The sequence below is a fragment of the Eucalyptus grandis genome, chromosome 5 (genome assembly GCF_016545825.1).
Source record: "Eucalyptus grandis isolate ANBG69807.140 chromosome 5, ASM1654582v1, whole genome shotgun sequence".
Lineage (NCBI taxonomy): Eukaryota > Viridiplantae > Streptophyta > Magnoliopsida > Myrtales > Myrtaceae > Eucalyptus > Eucalyptus grandis.
This window is the reverse complement of record NC_052616.1, coordinates 843,845-859,496: the sequence shown is the minus strand read 5'-3', so window position 1 is coordinate 859,496 and position 15,652 is coordinate 843,845. Positions and strand designations below refer to the sequence as shown.

The following is a 15,652-nucleotide window of genomic DNA, read 5'->3' as shown; positions in this document are numbered from 1 at the left end:
AAGAGTCGGTCCTGTGGTGTCATTTGCAGCCTGGACCTTTCCCACCGGGGACCGTCCCACGCTTGCGAGAATAAAGGCAATTTACGTCTGTATGAGGCATCGGATTCGACATTCATCGAGCCGACCGAAGGGGACGTTCACGGTGAGATGATAATTGAATCAGCCCTTCATCTTCTCGTTCATCATGTGATGTTGCGGTCACTAGTCGCCGGGACTCGAGTGACTGAGGACACGGAGCAAATAAAAATCTGTCTCATTTGTGCCGCATTTTGAGGTGATCACATCACAAAGGCCTATAACTTTAATGCATTTTTCAATTAAGCTGATGTGACGTTTTTATTGATATAGCCCTTTAGATGCCAACTTGACTGTTTAGCGATTATCCAATAGTATTGGTATCATATCAATAATTTCATTCTAGATTTATAGAAAATCTCACGTCGAATCAAATACAAGAATTTAGAGATGCTTTATCTAGAAAATGATTTAGATAATTGATTATAAATTTGATAAAAGTTCAGATTTTTTTGGCACTATTATTTCCAAAACTTTTTGTTGATTCGCAATGGACGATCCCGGTCGCCTTGGAACGAACCGAGGAGGCTTTTTTTTTTTTTTTTTTTTTGCTTTTGGCTTCTTCCTTTTGTTCTTCCCCTCTTTCCCTTTTCTTTTCTGCCCACGAAGCAAAGGTAGGAAAAAGAAAGGAAAAGAAGAAGAAGGAGAGGCTGGTGGGCCCCAGAAGATCTTAGCAGACTGAAAGCTGTCGATCGATCGAACCTCATCTTGTGGACCTCTCTCTTCTGGATTTTAAACAAAGCAACATCTGTCTTCTTTTGAACCACGGGCAATTTGTGGACCATCCGGTACCGGGGAACTTGAATGTAAGGTGCGCATGGATTCATGATAGAACCTTAAATTGGACCGAATCAGTAACGGAAATCAGTCCGATTTTAAGTTTCCGTGATTACCTATCCGATTTCCGACTCCCAAAGAAGTGAAACTGATATTATGAAGTTCGTTTTCTAGTTACTAAGTAAAAATTAAACCGGACATCGATGAACTACACTTGTGTGTTTTGAGTTTTTTGTTGTTTATTTTATTTTATGCATTTATCTTTTACGAATTTTTGTAAATTTGTGTCGATGATTTCTAAGAAGAACCATATTGAAATTTCACGTTAGGATGTAGGAGTGCATTGATAAAGTTTTAAACTTTATGATTTAATTGACATCCGTACAATAAGTTTAAAACGAATTTGGCAATTTTCCCAAAGTTGTCGACTATATAATTAATTTTTTCCCAAAATAATATGGTATGGAATCCACTTAGACCAATCAAAATGCCGATTCCATTTAATTCCATAACTCATAACTTGAATCAATTTCATTCACGACTTTTTCTGAAAGGATAATGACATAAATGGTTTATGAATTTTGACTCAATATGTAATATGATTAATGAATTTTTAATTTATTTAATGTAATTTTTGAACTTTTAGTTTATTTAATGTATTTCATAAACTTTTGGTAAATATGCAAACTAGTCCTTAGACTATATCCAATGTTATCTATTCATTAATTTTAATTTCGGGAATAACGTCGTACTTTTCATATAGTCTAAGGAACTAATTTGAACATATACAAAAAGTTATAAAAAAAAAATCACATCAAATAAATTGAAAATTTCAAGATCGCATTGCACGTTAAATCAAAATGCAGGAATTATTTGGGCCAATATTCCCATTCTCGAGACCAACAAATGCTGGCCTATGGAGCTCCAATGGGAATACAGCTTGGTGGCGCGTTCCACAAAGAAAGGAGAGAAGAAAAAAGCGAACTTTGTACTATACACACGTCATGAATTTGGGGAAAAGATTGGATCCACATTCCACAATGAGCGGTTCATAGCCGAAAGGCCCCGAATTATAAAATTACAAAAACAGGAGCCTCCACTTTTGAAGCTTTTTGCTCTTTGTCGGTAAATCCCAAGTGAGGGCAATCCTTGGGGTGTGGACTTTTCTCGCCTCAAACAGCATCTCCCAAGCCCCATATTCTTATTCTCCAATCTCTCTCTCTCTCTCTCTCTCTCTCTGCAGGTGTTGAAAATGAAAACCGCCCTTTGACATTCGCCAAAAGTCAACCCCAAAACCACCATCTGATTTTTCCCAGTGCCCCACTAGCCCCCAAAAAGAAAGAGGACAAGCACAAATGATAAGGCGTTTTAGATGCCATCTCTCTCTCTCTCTCTCTCTCTCTCTGTAGCCCATCTGTCTCTTCCCTTCTTCTACTCTCGAAAAGTCAGCGCCTTGTTCATTTCCCCCCTTTCTCCTTCTCCCTCCCTCTCTCTCTCTCTCTCTTCTCTAGCGGTGGTTGCGGAATCCACGAAGCTTGTTGTAATGGAGGAAGACTGGGATCTACATGCGGTGGTCAGGAGCTTCACCGCCTCCTCCTCCTCCTCCTCCTCCTCCTCCGCTGCCGCTTCCGCCACCGCCACCGCCACCGCCACCGCCGGCACGACGTGGACGGATCTTGCACTCCATGCTCCTGTGCCTTGCTCCTCTTTCGGAGCGGTCAAGATAGACGAGGGCTTTGTCTCTCCACCAGATCCTTACGAAGCGAGACACAGCTCGCTTGCCGAGTTGCATGAACTCTACCAGCATGAACTCGGCAAGCCCTTCTTCCCCAAGAGCGAGCCTCTCGTGTTTCAAAGCGCTGCTGTTTCTGCTCTTCCTTCTTTCGGAGGAGTGAACGGTCAACCCGCGTTTAGACAACAACCTAATCCTGCTAATAATAATGGTTCTGCACCGGCCTCCTCTTCTAGCTCCTGCATGACAAGCTCCCAGTCTCAAGCTTCTCGCAAAAGAAGGTAACTTTGATGGAATATCACCATTATGGTGATAACCCTTTCTTCACAGCTCAAACTTGCACTGTTGAATTGGTCTCTCACGCTTACCGTTTCTATAATAGCAGGAAGAACCAGCTCAAGAAGGTTTGCCATGTTCCAGCAGAGAGTCTGTCTTCTGATATCTGGGCGTGGCGTAAATATGGCCAAAAACCGATTAAGGGCTCTCCATATCCAAGGTAAATTCCCCAAGTTAGATCCCCAAAATCTGCTTTAACTTCTGAGGTTCCTTCTTTTTATATGGATGTTAATATGGTGGAGTCACTTATGCTTAGTCTTGGTTTATGCTGTGTGACCCAGGGGATACTACAGATGCAGTAGCTCGAAGGGGTGTTTGGCCCGGAAACAAGTGGAGCGGAACAGATCCGACCCTGGAATGTTCGTCGTCACGTACACGGCGGAGCACAACCACCCCGCGCCTACCCACCGCAACTCGCTCGCAGGTTCCACGCGTCAAAAGCCCGTGATGCCGCAGACGGACACTGTCGAGGACCCCAGCGCTGCTGCCTCGACAAAACCTCCTTGTTCTTCTCCAACTACCTCCTTAGAGGAGGAGGTGGCAAAAACTCAGAGTACAAACACCGAAAGCAGAGAAGATAAAGAGGGTAGCATGGCTGATGATGAAGAGGATGGGGATGCTGGGCTATCTGATATGGCTATGAGTGATGATTTCTTTGTGGGTTTGGAGGGATTGAAAGGAGGTGGTGATGATGACGATTGCTTCTTGGATCCTTTTCCGGCGAACTTTGGCCATTCTTGGGCGGCTAACAATACGGCAACCGCCACCGGTGATAGCTGACCCAACTAGTCAAGCATATTGTTTTGCGATCGAGTTGTAACTTTCTGGAATACGTACAATTTTCGTCTTTTTTTCACAAATGAATCGAGGTTGTAACAGTTAGCATCCCCGTCTAGCTAAGCTTTATATATGTGTAATTTTTCTTCAATTTGTATAAAGATTTCACAAGGCAGGCGTTGAGAAGGAAATGTTGCTCATCTCTGTATTAAGAGTTCGACAATCTGTTGTCATTTGCACTTCAGTTGTATCGCAATCGGAGTCAGAGATCAGTTGTAAGAATGACAAATACGATACTTTAGCTCCTTTTCTGGTTCTTTTATTTCTAATTGATTTCCAAGAATTTATCAATTAATTTACTGGATATACTTGCAAACTCAAATCTCCTCAAAGACATGTCTGATGGCGGTTAACCTTCTGTCCCATATGCTAGATGAAATTCCTCTCGCCTCCCACCAGTTATCTACACTACTGACAATACTTCTCCCACCCGTAATCTATAGTACTGAATATTCAGTTTAGATTAAAAGTATTGAGCAAACACAGCACATTGTTAACCCAACTAAAGACATACTAATTCCAAACAGATCAACTTCAAATGTTTACAAAGTAAAGCGAATTCATACTTTGGCCCCAAAATAGAGAGCATTCGTACATATTGAAAACCAAATGATATAGTGACTTGGCATCTTATGGACTATATTACAAGTAAGAAGAGAAGCAAAAGCTTCACCTGTCCACTACGTTCCACAAGATCAACAACGGAATTTCTCTTATGACCGATACAATTTATCATGCAAATTGTAGCACTTGAAGAGCAAAATTGGACAAAGCTTAGCAATAAAGATTCCAGTATGATAACAGCGCATCTGACTTCTTCAAGTATCTTAAAATGAGGACAGTGGAAACTAATGGAAGATGAAGAAAATGTTTCACAAGTATGAGGCCTTTGAGGGATTTCCCGGGTAAGATAGCAGACAGTTTTTAAGTCCAAAAGTAACATACACTCCTTGGACTCTGAATGAGCACCCGCTTTCTCCTGAATACAGCCTACTGATCAGTAGAAGAAAAATGCACAAGAATCCTATCCTTCCCTTGCTAAATCTGCTTTAGGCAGTGCAAGCTGAAACTTCATAGCCTTGGACAAAATTCTTAAGTTTCCCTACTTCACCCACAGCTGAAAGCCATTCTGTTAGAATCTCCATCGTTACATAATCAGGTTTACAGGCATGTTCATTCATCCTATCCATCATTTCAAATGCTTTCTTCAACCAATTCATCTGACGAAGGCCTTTGAACAATGCGTTAAATGTAGTGGTATTCGGCCTTACCCCTTTTTCCATCATATCGTCCATTAAGGAACAGGCACCATCCACTTTGTCATTCCTGCATAGACATTCTATGAGAATGTTGTATATTACTGTGTTGGGTGGGATCTTCGACACGGAATTCATGTCCCTGAAAACTTTCATGGCTTCCTCAACATTGTTTTTGAGGCAGTATCCATGAATCAGTGCACCGTATGATACAACAGTGGGAACGAGACCCTTTTCAATCATCTGTCTCATCAGCTTATTTGCAGTTGTAAGATTTCCAGTTTTCCCAAAATAGGATAACAAACAATTATAAGTGACAGTATCAGGTTTTACTCCAGAGCTCTCCATTTCTTTGAGCATCTCGTAAGCCTCCTCTAATTTATTTTTCCTGCAGAAACCACCAATCAGATTATTGTAGCACACAACATCAAGTGAGAACCCAGCTGCCTTCAACTCTGTTGCAACAGAACTGGCATCATCCATTCTTCCAGCGTTGCACAATCCAGAGATCAATGTGTAGTAAGCAACTGAATCTGGGGAACATCCAGATCTAGACATTTCCCGAACAATTCCATGGCTTTCTCGAAATTGTTGACATTGCAAAAAGCCTTGATCAGTGATGTATACGTTCTAACATTAGGACTCAAACCTCTTACTTTCATTTCTTTAAGAAACTCAACCGCATGACCGACTCTCCCAAACTTGCACATACCATCAACCAAAATATTAACAGTGACTACATTTGGTTGCACCCCTTCTTCACTCATCTGATCAAATAGCTGACGAGCCTTATCGATCTCACAACATTTACAGTAACCATCGATCAAGCAGTTGTAAGTAATGACATTAGGCTTGCAACCATCCTGCAATGTCAACTTTCTTAGTAGTTCTGCCCCTTCATCTAGCCTTCCTACTTTACAAAGTCCATCAATAAGACAATTATAAATGACTGTATCGGGTTTACAAGACAACCCCTCTTCCTGTTTAGTGCAGATCCTCTCGAAAACCTCCAATGCATCATCAACTCTGCGAGACTTACACAAATGGTTAATCAGTATTCCCAAGGTCACAATGTCAGGTGGAATATTAATTTCTTTCATCTTAATCATAAGCTCATTCATCCTCTTGAAGTCGAGACGCTTCCCCAACTCAACCAAAATAACATTGAAGGGCGCCGCTTCGACGGGTCCACCTGATTGAATCACTCGCAGCACAAGATCCCATGCTCTTCCAATCTCCCCATTCCGACAGAGATTCTTAATTATCTTCGAAAGTGTTACCGAGTCAGGAAAAACACCGAGTTCGATAAGCTTCAGGAAAAACCCAACAATCTCATCTGCATCGCTGCCCCCCTCTCCTTGCAGTCTCCTCAACAAGGCCGAGAAAAAAATCTTACCCGGAATGTTCGAGGCGGCAAATCTCGAACCTGGGTCGAGCATTTCGTCGAGCACCTTCAACGCACCCTCGAACCTCCCGTGTCTGAAGAGCATACCAACATACAATTCGTAAAGCTCCCCGTCTCTAGCATTCCTGTCAACATCCTCAAACGCAGAAACCGCCTCATCAACCATTCCAGCCCTCCCAAAGAAGCTGACCAGAAGGGTCGACGCATTGACAGTCAAACGAATGTCCCTCTGTCTCGACATCTTATACAGCTCGAGCAGGGCCTTCTCCCAACTGGGTTCCCGGCTCGCGAGCTTGACGACGGACTGGAACGTATGAGAGACGAAAACCGGCGCATCGTCCCGGGGAGAATTCGATTGGACGAACTCGAGGAACTTGAGGGCTTTGTCGGAGGCGCCCAAGCCGAGGGCGATCTTGGAGAAGTGGGCAGGGGTTGGGGGAGGACTGGGGAAGAGGAGGCGACTGAGCTCGGCGGCGTTCCATGAATTCTCGGGGGCTTGCAGGAGGCCGAGCGCCTGGGCGACTATCGGGTCGTCGTTGGGCTGGCGCGACAGTTCGGGTCCGGGTCCAGGGTCCGCGGAGAAGGGGCGGAGGAAAGGAGAGAGATGGAGGGCGGGGTGCAAGCGGGGTTTAAGGGAATGGAGCACGGGTTTCGACTGTTCGGAAGCCGATCGCAGCAGCCTCATTCCGGTGTCGGAAAGAGAGAGAAAGAGGAGATGATGGAGGGAAAGGTGTTTGACGAAATGCGGTCGAAGCAGTTTGCTCTCCTCTGGTTGGCTCACCCTCTTCAGGTTCTTGAGAGCTAACGGGCCTCGGCCCAATACGCAGTTGAGCTCCATTTGGATCCCCCGAGTGTCGGATTCGGATCCATTCTAGGGGCCCAAGATCGACCTGAATAAAAACCAAAATTGAGTGCCTTTTGTTTTGTTGGTTTTAAAGAAAAATGCTGAAGCATTTACAGAGCAAAACAATTTTAAGGGGAAAAAGTCGGCAATTTGCATGTATTGTGTTAAAAAAATTTGGATATTCATAATAGTGTCGATAAGTTTTTAGTAAGTTATTGAAAGATCAAGTGATTAGTAACTTCTTTAACTATTATGTTTCAAGACTTATCGATTCATTCACAAATTTACTAGTATGAGAAAGAAATATGTTTCTCTCTTCTTTTTTTGTTGAAAAAATACAGATAAAATCGTGGGCCTTGATGTCTATAGCGGGAATTAAAGTAGCTAATCATCTTACACATCAACTTAGAACAGACGATTATAAAACCGGAATTTCATTTTATGATTCGAATTTGATCGGTTATCATTGACTAGAGCGCAAATGACGTGGGAGTTAATCGCACTGATCAGTGAAGCCCACGAACTCTTAATTTAAAGTTGGCCCATGTTAGTAGAAATACGAACAGCGTAGGAGATTGAGCTGCCAAAACTCAAAGAAAAAAAAATGGTAACTTAGCAATTGGGAGCTACTTTGTTCGGAAGCTAATGAAATGTATTCGCACACTTTATCCTAGTGCATGAAAATGTTTATTCAGACAACAAAGAAAGAAGTGTCTCAGTCGGGTTATAGAGAGGATGTTCCATTAATAACAAAAATATCTGTGTGTAATTTCCCTTTTCCAATTTATTAAAAAAAAAAAAAAAAAACTAGTTAGCATCGAGGAAGCAAGCGGTGATTAACCGATGCCCCTCTATCGGTTGGTAAACAAATTGCACGTGTTCATTTCCGAGTCTCGAAGGCGTGTGAAACTCTCTTGAAACGTCCTACGTTCACCTAAAGGGCACCATATGCATATGTTCTCGTTGTTCTTTATCTTCTTCTTTTCTAGCCCAAGTTCAAGGACCGACCAAAATCTACCCCCAAAGATACATATTGAATACATCATGCATTGACGATATCGACTCAATAGGGGCTCTTGAGTACGTCTCTCTTCCATGCACGTAAAAGGGTCGGTTTGTTGAACAGAAGTTAGGTTGTTAGTTGGGCTCTTTCACCTCTTCTGGCAATACGCTGCATCTCAAGAGATTGTTCTCTCTCTCTCTCTCTCAATGAAGTTTATGTATAAGTGGGGTCGGTCCAACCTCTTTTCACCTTCCTCTGACCTTTCCAACCTTTAAAAGTATCTCCCCTCACAAGCATTCGAACCTTCAAACATTCTCATCGTGGAGCCCTCCAATGGACAGCCTAGACCGCCCTCCACCGCTGCCGCCCGTACTGCCACCACTTCCGAACAGTCCATACCTCTTTGCATCGCCACCGTCGCTCCTGTCATCCTCGCTGTTGCCCCCGCTAATAGACACCTCAGCCCCAGCTCAAGCGTTGGCCCTTCCTTCATCTTCGTCTTCTTTGGATATTGATTGGATTAGCCTCTTGTCTGGCCAGCCCGGTGGGCTTCCCGAGAATGTGCCGATGGCGTTGATGGAGAACGCGCCGATGACCACGATATATCCTGGAAATGGAGGAGTAGCAGACAGGAGTGATGGGGATATTAAGAAGAAAGTGACGAATAGGACGAGAAAGCCGACGCGACCTAGGATTGCGTTTCAAACAAGGAGTGTGGATGATATTCTGGATGACGGGTTTCGCTGGAGGAAGTATGGACAGAAAGCCGTCAAGAACAGTGTTCATCCCAGGTATATTTTTGCATGTTTAAGGTTCATATGCATGGAATTCGCAAATGATTCACCAAAAGTATACGTCTTTAGTTTTAGCAACATATAAGAATCCTATAATTAAACTGGATTATTTTGGTAATTGACGCTCTTGACTAAATGAGAAGTTCTCTCTTTGATCAATTCCCTCTGTTCTCCCATTATCAATGCTCTCCGCCGTGCGATAGAACGGTATAATTTAGTTTATTGTTAGTGTTGGAAACAGGAAAACGATTGATCCATTAAAATGACTGAAGTTAGAACATTGCGTGCGCACACATATTTATACGTATGTATGTATCTTTGGGTATGTGCGTGATTTGATGGAATGAAGTCGAAGAAACAAGTTTCAATGACTTTTAGAATACGATAAAGTAAACAATCGAGAAGGAAGTCGCTTAGGGATTTAGTTCATTCTTAGGAAGAGGAGACTAGAATTCATTATCTCCTCATTTCATGCAAAATGATTGATCATGGACATGCATGGCCACAATTTTTGGGTGGTAGATACTTAAGAAGATGAAATATTATATGATCAGGATTTGGTTGATGCCCAAGATGGTGAGCATCCATGAGTTGGAAGAAAAGAGAGGTCGGGCACTGCTTCAAGAGATCACCATTGGAAAATCTTTCGAACAATCTAGAGGGGATGAAGATTCTCTTTCCTTAGTGCCTCGACAAATCTTAATAGAGGATGCAGGGCGAGTCTGAAGTTTCTTAATTAACGTTCTTAATAGGAATCAACGCATGATTTGGTAGATTAAGGCATCAACTAGGAGTATACAATGGGAGAGAGGACCTCCATCTTTAAATGAGGAAACTAAGATAAGCAAAGTCATGACGGCGAGAAGAAAGAGATTTAAAATGAATCTAATTCTGTGGATTAAACTCTTTGACAAAATCGATGGCAAAACAAGAATTCATGTTTCCAAACCCCTAGATATTAAATTATTTTTTTAAAAATAAATTAACAACATTTTAAACTTTAAAATGGCAACATTAAGGTTAATTAATTGAGGATGAAAGATAATTCATGTCAGAAAAAATTAGGGCAAAGTAATAGTCGACAATTTACACATGGATCCAAGTATATGTATTAAATATTTAGCCCTGATATTTTCAACTGCAAATGTGATAAAGTTCATGCTTGCCTTTATGAATAAACCGCATATTTTGTTCACTTTGATCCTTCCATCTTTCAATGTATACTCATTTCTACTATATGTAAATTAAACGAGCTACTGACAAAAAAAAAACTAAACCTAGCTAGAGAAGGATTTCGGACTCAAACTTTTACCTAAAATTTCATGAATTTCATGTCAATTGTGAAGGCACGTTTTTATCATTCATTTTCCACATATTGAATAAAATCGTAAGTTAAAAATAGTGGAGATAACTAGAAAGTGATTCCTCATATTTCTTACACTGTGTAGTGATTAATGTCAAATTATCCCAACTTCAGAAAAGTTTAATTTTTTTTCTAAAATAAAAAAAAAATCGTCCAATATTATTTGTTTCTTTACTTATTTAAACTTTTTTTCATTATTTTATCTTCCCATGGAATGTCTATGTGCTCTTTTGCTAGTAAATGAGTGAATATACCTATATTGTTTCTTCAGCATAACAACCATGTGAATAAAACTACAAATATAATAGGAAAACAAAGCTTATTGTGAAATAAAGGAAAAACGGTGGCTATGAGGATCATGTTGTGGCATTTTTCAGGAAATTTATAGAACATAGCATAATTTGTATCATTTAATGGACGTAAATATAAACATATAGGCAGCTGTTACAAACAAAAAAACCTAGTTTCAAAAACTATTCTCTTCACTGCTCTAGCACGCGCAACTCTAGAGCGCTTGCGCCTAGGTACATTTCATATAATCCTATCTTACTTGTCTTAATTAGGTCCAAAAATTGATTGAACATTGTCACAATCAATCTCGAGAAGTTTTCATGTAAGTATGACTTATATCTAAAATGAGTATACACATGTTGAACGATCGAGTCTTACCTAAACGCTTAAGCAATGCACAATGTATGCACAGCCATTATCCATGATAAAGAAGATATAGATCATTGGTATGCTAATCTAGCTCTTTATATCTCTGTAAAGAAAGGGATTGCATGCATGCATTGATATACACTCTTGGCAATGTGATCTTAACTGACCAAACTCTTGCATCCTAAACACATTGGATCGGACGAGAAGGAGCTACTATCGGTGCACACATCACACATGCAACGTGAAGAAGCAGGTCCAAAGGCTAGCCAAGGACACGAGCATCGTGGTCACGACATATGAAGGCATCCATAATCATCCCTGTGAAAAGCTAATGGAAACCCTAACTCCTCTCCTCAAGCAGATGCAGTTCTTGTCCAGGTTCTAGCTTAGCCATCAAACTTGAAGATCACCTAACTGCCTCAAAAAATTTAAAGCACTTTTGTATCATCCGATAGATTATTCTTCCTGGGGTTCTATAGTGTTTAGAACTAACCAAATCCCTATACTTCTACCGTCGTATACGAATGGCAGGATTCCTGTACATGGATACCTAAACGATAGCATCGCTATACACACATTGCATTCTTTACTGGAAGAGTTTGCATTTGTTTCAATGGATGTGTTACGCACGTATATTTTTTCTGGTGTAGGCGCATGTGTTAGGCGCATGTGTTTTTTTAAAGTCACACTGAGTGTGTCTATCGACTTACTATTGCTTGATATGGGACATCACAAATCTTCTTGAAATTTGTTATATGTACATCATTTCGAAAAATCTTTTTTCTCAATATCGGAGTTGAATATTCGGCGTAGATTAGTTACGCAACTCAGAGCGTAATCTAAATTTCTATATTCATTTTCTCGTATTTTATAAAGTCGTACACGTGAGAGTTAGGTCATTGGTTTCCCATGGAGGAGGTCAATTCAGATTATGGGGAAGCCCACAAGCCAAATCAATCTCGTTTCGCTACCGTTGATTATGAACGCCATCCTCTTATTGACTTTCGAAGGTGGAGGTAGGTGGCGGTTGGGGACAGGTATCCCTGAAGTCATTATACTGATCATTCAAGAAACCCACCAGCTATACATTACGCAATTATGATCTAATATCTGAATTTATCGACCTACACATGAAATACCTTTTCCTAGAACACATCAAGCCGTCCAAATTAATGTATCAAGAGTCAGCTCCATAAACTCATATTCAATTATATGGTGAGAAGCTCTTTGAGCATATCAAACTTCTTTGTTGCATCAGATAGGCTTAGAGATACGACAAACAACATGACTTTTAAATTTGACAAATGGGGTTAATTTTGCTACCACTGTTGACAGATAATCTTCCACAGGCTGTGCTAGCATATCATTATAACTAAAGAGAGTTGATTTATCGAAACAGCTTTGAGAAAAAATGAGTTCATAATGATCATAAATGAAAGAAAAACTTGATAAAAATTAATAATTGTATTAGAATAATAAAATATTAAACCACAATTTTATTCAATAATTTAAACTTTTAAAATAGTCATAAATGGTCCCATAAAAACTTTCACATCGTATTGGTGACAGTACTTTCACAAAAATTTCACAATGTGTTAGGTAGTTAGTACGTTAAATTATTTTTTGAGATGTAGGTCTAGCTACAAGAGGTAATTCTTAATCATGTTAGACACTACTCTTAAAACATGGTAACTAACGGGCCCCTCGTTGCTTGGACATGTGGGACCACTTAGAGCACTAGAAGAAAATAACGATAAAGGAATTTGACCAACTGAGATTTGTCCGACCTTTTGTTTTGTTGTACCACGCTTTTCTTGTGGCTCGAACCCTTGTTCGAGCGAGTGGTTGAGACATGATTGTTATCCCAAAAATTTGCTGAGATCAAAATCCATAAGGACCTGGCATTAATGGCAGATTAGGTGTGATCATATTAGATCGTGTCTCAAATCTCCTGAGGCACTATTCTTGTTCTTGTGTGGAAATTTTCTCCCCCATCGATCTTGCTTTGGCCCTTCTCCAGATGTGGACAGATCTTTGTGCCTCTTTTTGGCTATATAAATATTTATTATGCTCTATTTGTTTTGTAAAAATTGTACAATTTTGAAAATATTTTCCTACAAGCAATCGCTTGTCTACTTACAAAAAATGAATGAATAAAAAATATCTTCATCATTCATGAAAATATTTAGACATAAATTGTTATTTATAATGATAACATCATTCATTGGCCGATCATTTTAGGTGATGTGAACGATCATTTTTAAGAAAATACTTTTCAAATCATTAACTTTTCACGAAATAAATGGTACTTATCCTGCTACTAAGAAATGAGTACATTGAAAACTACCCATCGTTTAGGAAGGTCAAGGGAGAACTTCATTTGCACAATTGATAATATGGATCAACACGTCGATATTTTAGATTGTGTTGTTGGTAGATATTTAAATAAATTGAAAATATTCAATGATCAATTAGTGTATGGCATAGCACTCGATCATCGGTTATGTAAACTCGCCTTAGTTTGTCTAGAATTATTAATATGCCAATGAGGATGCTTACTAGGAGAGTAAAGTCAAGAATCAGAGTATCGGTGGACATAGTCACATAGCTACTGCTTTATACAAAGCGACAGAGCTCGTATGTTTTGATCACGGATCTCCATGTCGTTCCTTCAGTTCAGTTCCGTGCAAAGCGACGTGAGGTCGACCCAATGGCCAAAACTGCGTGGACGCTCGGGCGTGTACCTTTAGTCTGACCTTCAACCAAAAGCATCGCGCGAAGGGCAAAAGAGAGAGAGAACTATAAAAATGAAAGCCAGAATTGACCCAACCTTAACTTGTCCAACCATCTGATCATGACTCCCCCCCCTCTCTCCAATGAAACGCACTGTAATTGCGAAGACGGTAGCGTTCGGCTCTGATGCAATATGAAGAAGACTAGGTGTGGAAAATATTATACTACATAAAATCACTAAAATATAGAGAGTTGAGGCCAAAAAGTCAAGATTCAACAGCTTGAAAATCTGGGCTATAGCTAGTCCTAAATTATAATGATGCCAACATCTTTCCGGAAAATCACTCGCAACCCACTCCTGACTTCCCCACTTATAAATGTGAATCAAGCACCCACTGAAGACTCCATCGCGGGGTTCACAATACCATTTCATCTATTATAACCTCTGGAGTTTGCTGTGTATCTCCTTCAAATTCTGAGCCATGGTCGAGAGAGATCAAGTTTCGCCACTTGCCCCGTCGGGTAGCCTCCGGAGCGACCAGGATGAAGCGTCTGTGTTCGCCAAGAACTTCCGGAAGCGGAGATTCATCAGGTGTTGCGGTTGCATCGCCGCTTTCATGCTCATCCAAGCGGTAGTCATCATCATCCTGGCGTTTACGGTGTTCCGGGTCAAGGACCCCGTGATCAAGATGAACGGAGTCACCATCACTAAGCTTGAGCTCATCAACGGAACGATCCCCAAGCCTGGGTCCAACATGTCGCTGCTGGCGGATATCTCCGTGAAGAACCCGAATGTGGCGTCCTTCAAGTACAAAAACACCACGACCACCCTTTACTACCACGGCACGGTGGTGGGCGAGGCGCGGGGACCGCCGGGCAAGTCAAGGGCCCGGCGGACAATGCGTATGAACATCTCGGTGGACATCATCACGGACATGCTCCTGTCGAACCCGAACCTGATCGAGGACATGAAGCAGCAGCTGTTGCCGATGAGCAGCTACTCGCGAATCCCAGGACGAGTGAACATGCTCAACATCATCAAGAAGCATGTCACCGTGAAGATGAATTGCACCATGACTATCAATATCACTAGCAGGGCAATTCAGGAGCAGAAGTGCAAAAGGCACGTCAATATCTAGAAGACATAATCAATCACTTTCTAATCTAGTTTGCCTATTTATAATGTATAGCGATAGCATACCATACTCGGCCGTGTAGTTGGATATTTTCCACTCCTACCTTGCTAAAGGTATTCCATTTTATTTACATTCCTATAACTGAGCTTTAGCATCTCTCTCTCTCTCTCTCTCTTAAAATTTTGTGGTATACAAATTCAGTGTTTTGTTTTCGGGTTTTTTTTTTTTTTTGCTGAGTTTCGGTGAGGTGGGCATGTAGGTGTAATGAAAACGCTCATCTCATAAGTGGGTTGACTTAATAAGTCGATGGAAGAAAATATGCGGTGCAGTTGCATATAATAAATTCGAATTGGAGCGAAAGTCCGGAAAGGCGGTTCAAGGTACCCCGCGGGTCCAGATTGTCAGGAAGAAAAAAATGTGGACTTTCTAGAAGGGAATTGAGTTTGTGCACCGTGAAAAGAGTCTCTTTCCATTTTATAATTAAAAGGGACGTGACGATGAATTTACCTTATAGATAGTACATCGAACGAATAACATTTCCTCCAAAAAGTTTAGTAGGAGCTAAATTTTTTTACCCAATGAGAGAAGTCACGGATTTGTAATCAATCACCGAAAATCACTGAATATGAGATTCATATTATCTCATAAATTGATTTTCTAATATTCTGGCATGATAAAATAACTTCGTAATTACATCTATA

At 40.8% G+C, this 15,652-nt stretch overlaps 4 protein-coding genes across 5 annotated transcripts; 3 read left to right on the top strand and 1 right to left on the bottom strand.

Annotated features, from left to right (window-relative positions):
- Positions 1–2,248: 2,248 nt before the first annotated feature.
- Positions 2,249–4,002, top strand: LOC104443404 (WRKY transcription factor 22). Of its 2 annotated transcripts, none has more exons than XM_010056777.3 (3): positions 2,249–2,865; positions 2,970–3,080; positions 3,202–4,002. In XM_010056777.3, the coding sequence occupies exons 1-3, from the start codon at positions 2,396–2,398 to the stop codon at positions 3,698–3,700; spliced, it is 1,080 nt and encodes a 359-aa protein (XP_010055079.2). In that variant the 5' UTR covers positions 2,249–2,395; the 3' UTR covers positions 3,701–4,002. The 2 variants fall into 2 exon arrangements, with proteins under 2 accessions (XP_010055079.2, XP_010055078.2); XM_010056776.3 differs by having other exon boundaries at positions 2,967–3,080.
- An 804-nt stretch (positions 4,003–4,806) lies between these two features.
- Positions 4,807–7,256, bottom strand: LOC104443403 (pentatricopeptide repeat-containing protein At5g28460). Its single transcript, XM_039312761.1, has 2 exons — positions 5,663–7,256; positions 4,807–5,546 (listed from the first exon to the last, which is right to left on the bottom strand). The coding sequence occupies exons 1-2, from the start codon at positions 7,254–7,256 to the stop codon at positions 4,807–4,809; spliced, it is 2,334 nt and encodes a 777-aa protein (XP_039168695.1).
- Positions 7,257–8,585: 1,329 nt separating this feature from the next.
- On the top strand, positions 8,586–11,802 carry LOC104443402 (probable WRKY transcription factor 24). The gene is made up of 2 exons (XM_010056773.3): positions 8,586–9,056; positions 11,290–11,802. The coding sequence occupies exons 1-2, from the start codon at positions 8,599–8,601 to the stop codon at positions 11,465–11,467; spliced, it is 636 nt and encodes a 211-aa protein (XP_010055075.1). The 5' UTR covers positions 8,586–8,598; the 3' UTR covers positions 11,468–11,802.
- A 2,343-nt stretch (positions 11,803–14,145) lies between these two features.
- On the top strand, positions 14,146–15,094 carry LOC104443400 (hypothetical protein). The gene has a single exon (XM_010056772.3). The coding sequence runs from the start codon at positions 14,298–14,300 to the stop codon at positions 14,952–14,954; it is 657 nt and encodes a 218-aa protein (XP_010055074.2). The 5' UTR covers positions 14,146–14,297; the 3' UTR covers positions 14,955–15,094.
- Positions 15,095–15,652: the final 558 nt, after the last annotated feature.

Coding starts and splice junctions, on each gene's coding strand:
- LOC104443404 (XM_010056776.3), top strand. CDS start 2,396: ATGGAGGAAGACTGGGATCTACATGCGGTGGTCAGGAGCTTCACCGCC. Junction 2,866..2,966: donor CAAGCTTCTCGCAAAAGAAG/GTAACTTTGATG, acceptor TTTCTATAATAG/CAGGAAGAACCAGCTCAAGA. Junction 3,081..3,201: donor AAGGGCTCTCCATATCCAAG/GTAAATTCCCCA, acceptor TGTGTGACCCAG/GGGATACTACAGATGCAGTA.
- LOC104443403 (XM_039312761.1), bottom strand. CDS start 7,256: ATGGAGCTCAACTGCGTATTGGGCCGAGGCCCGTTAGCTCTCAAGAAC. Junction 5,547..5,662: donor TAAAGAAATGAAAGTAAGAG/GTTTGAGTCCTA, acceptor GATGTTCCCCAG/ATTCAGTTGCTTACTACACA.
- LOC104443402 (XM_010056773.3), top strand. CDS start 8,599: ATGGACAGCCTAGACCGCCCTCCACCGCTGCCGCCCGTACTGCCACCA. Junction 9,057..11,289: donor AAGAACAGTGTTCATCCCAG/GTATATTTTTGC, acceptor TCGGACGAGAAG/GAGCTACTATCGGTGCACAC.
- LOC104443400 (XM_010056772.3), top strand. CDS start 14,298: ATGGTCGAGAGAGATCAAGTTTCGCCACTTGCCCCGTCGGGTAGCCTC.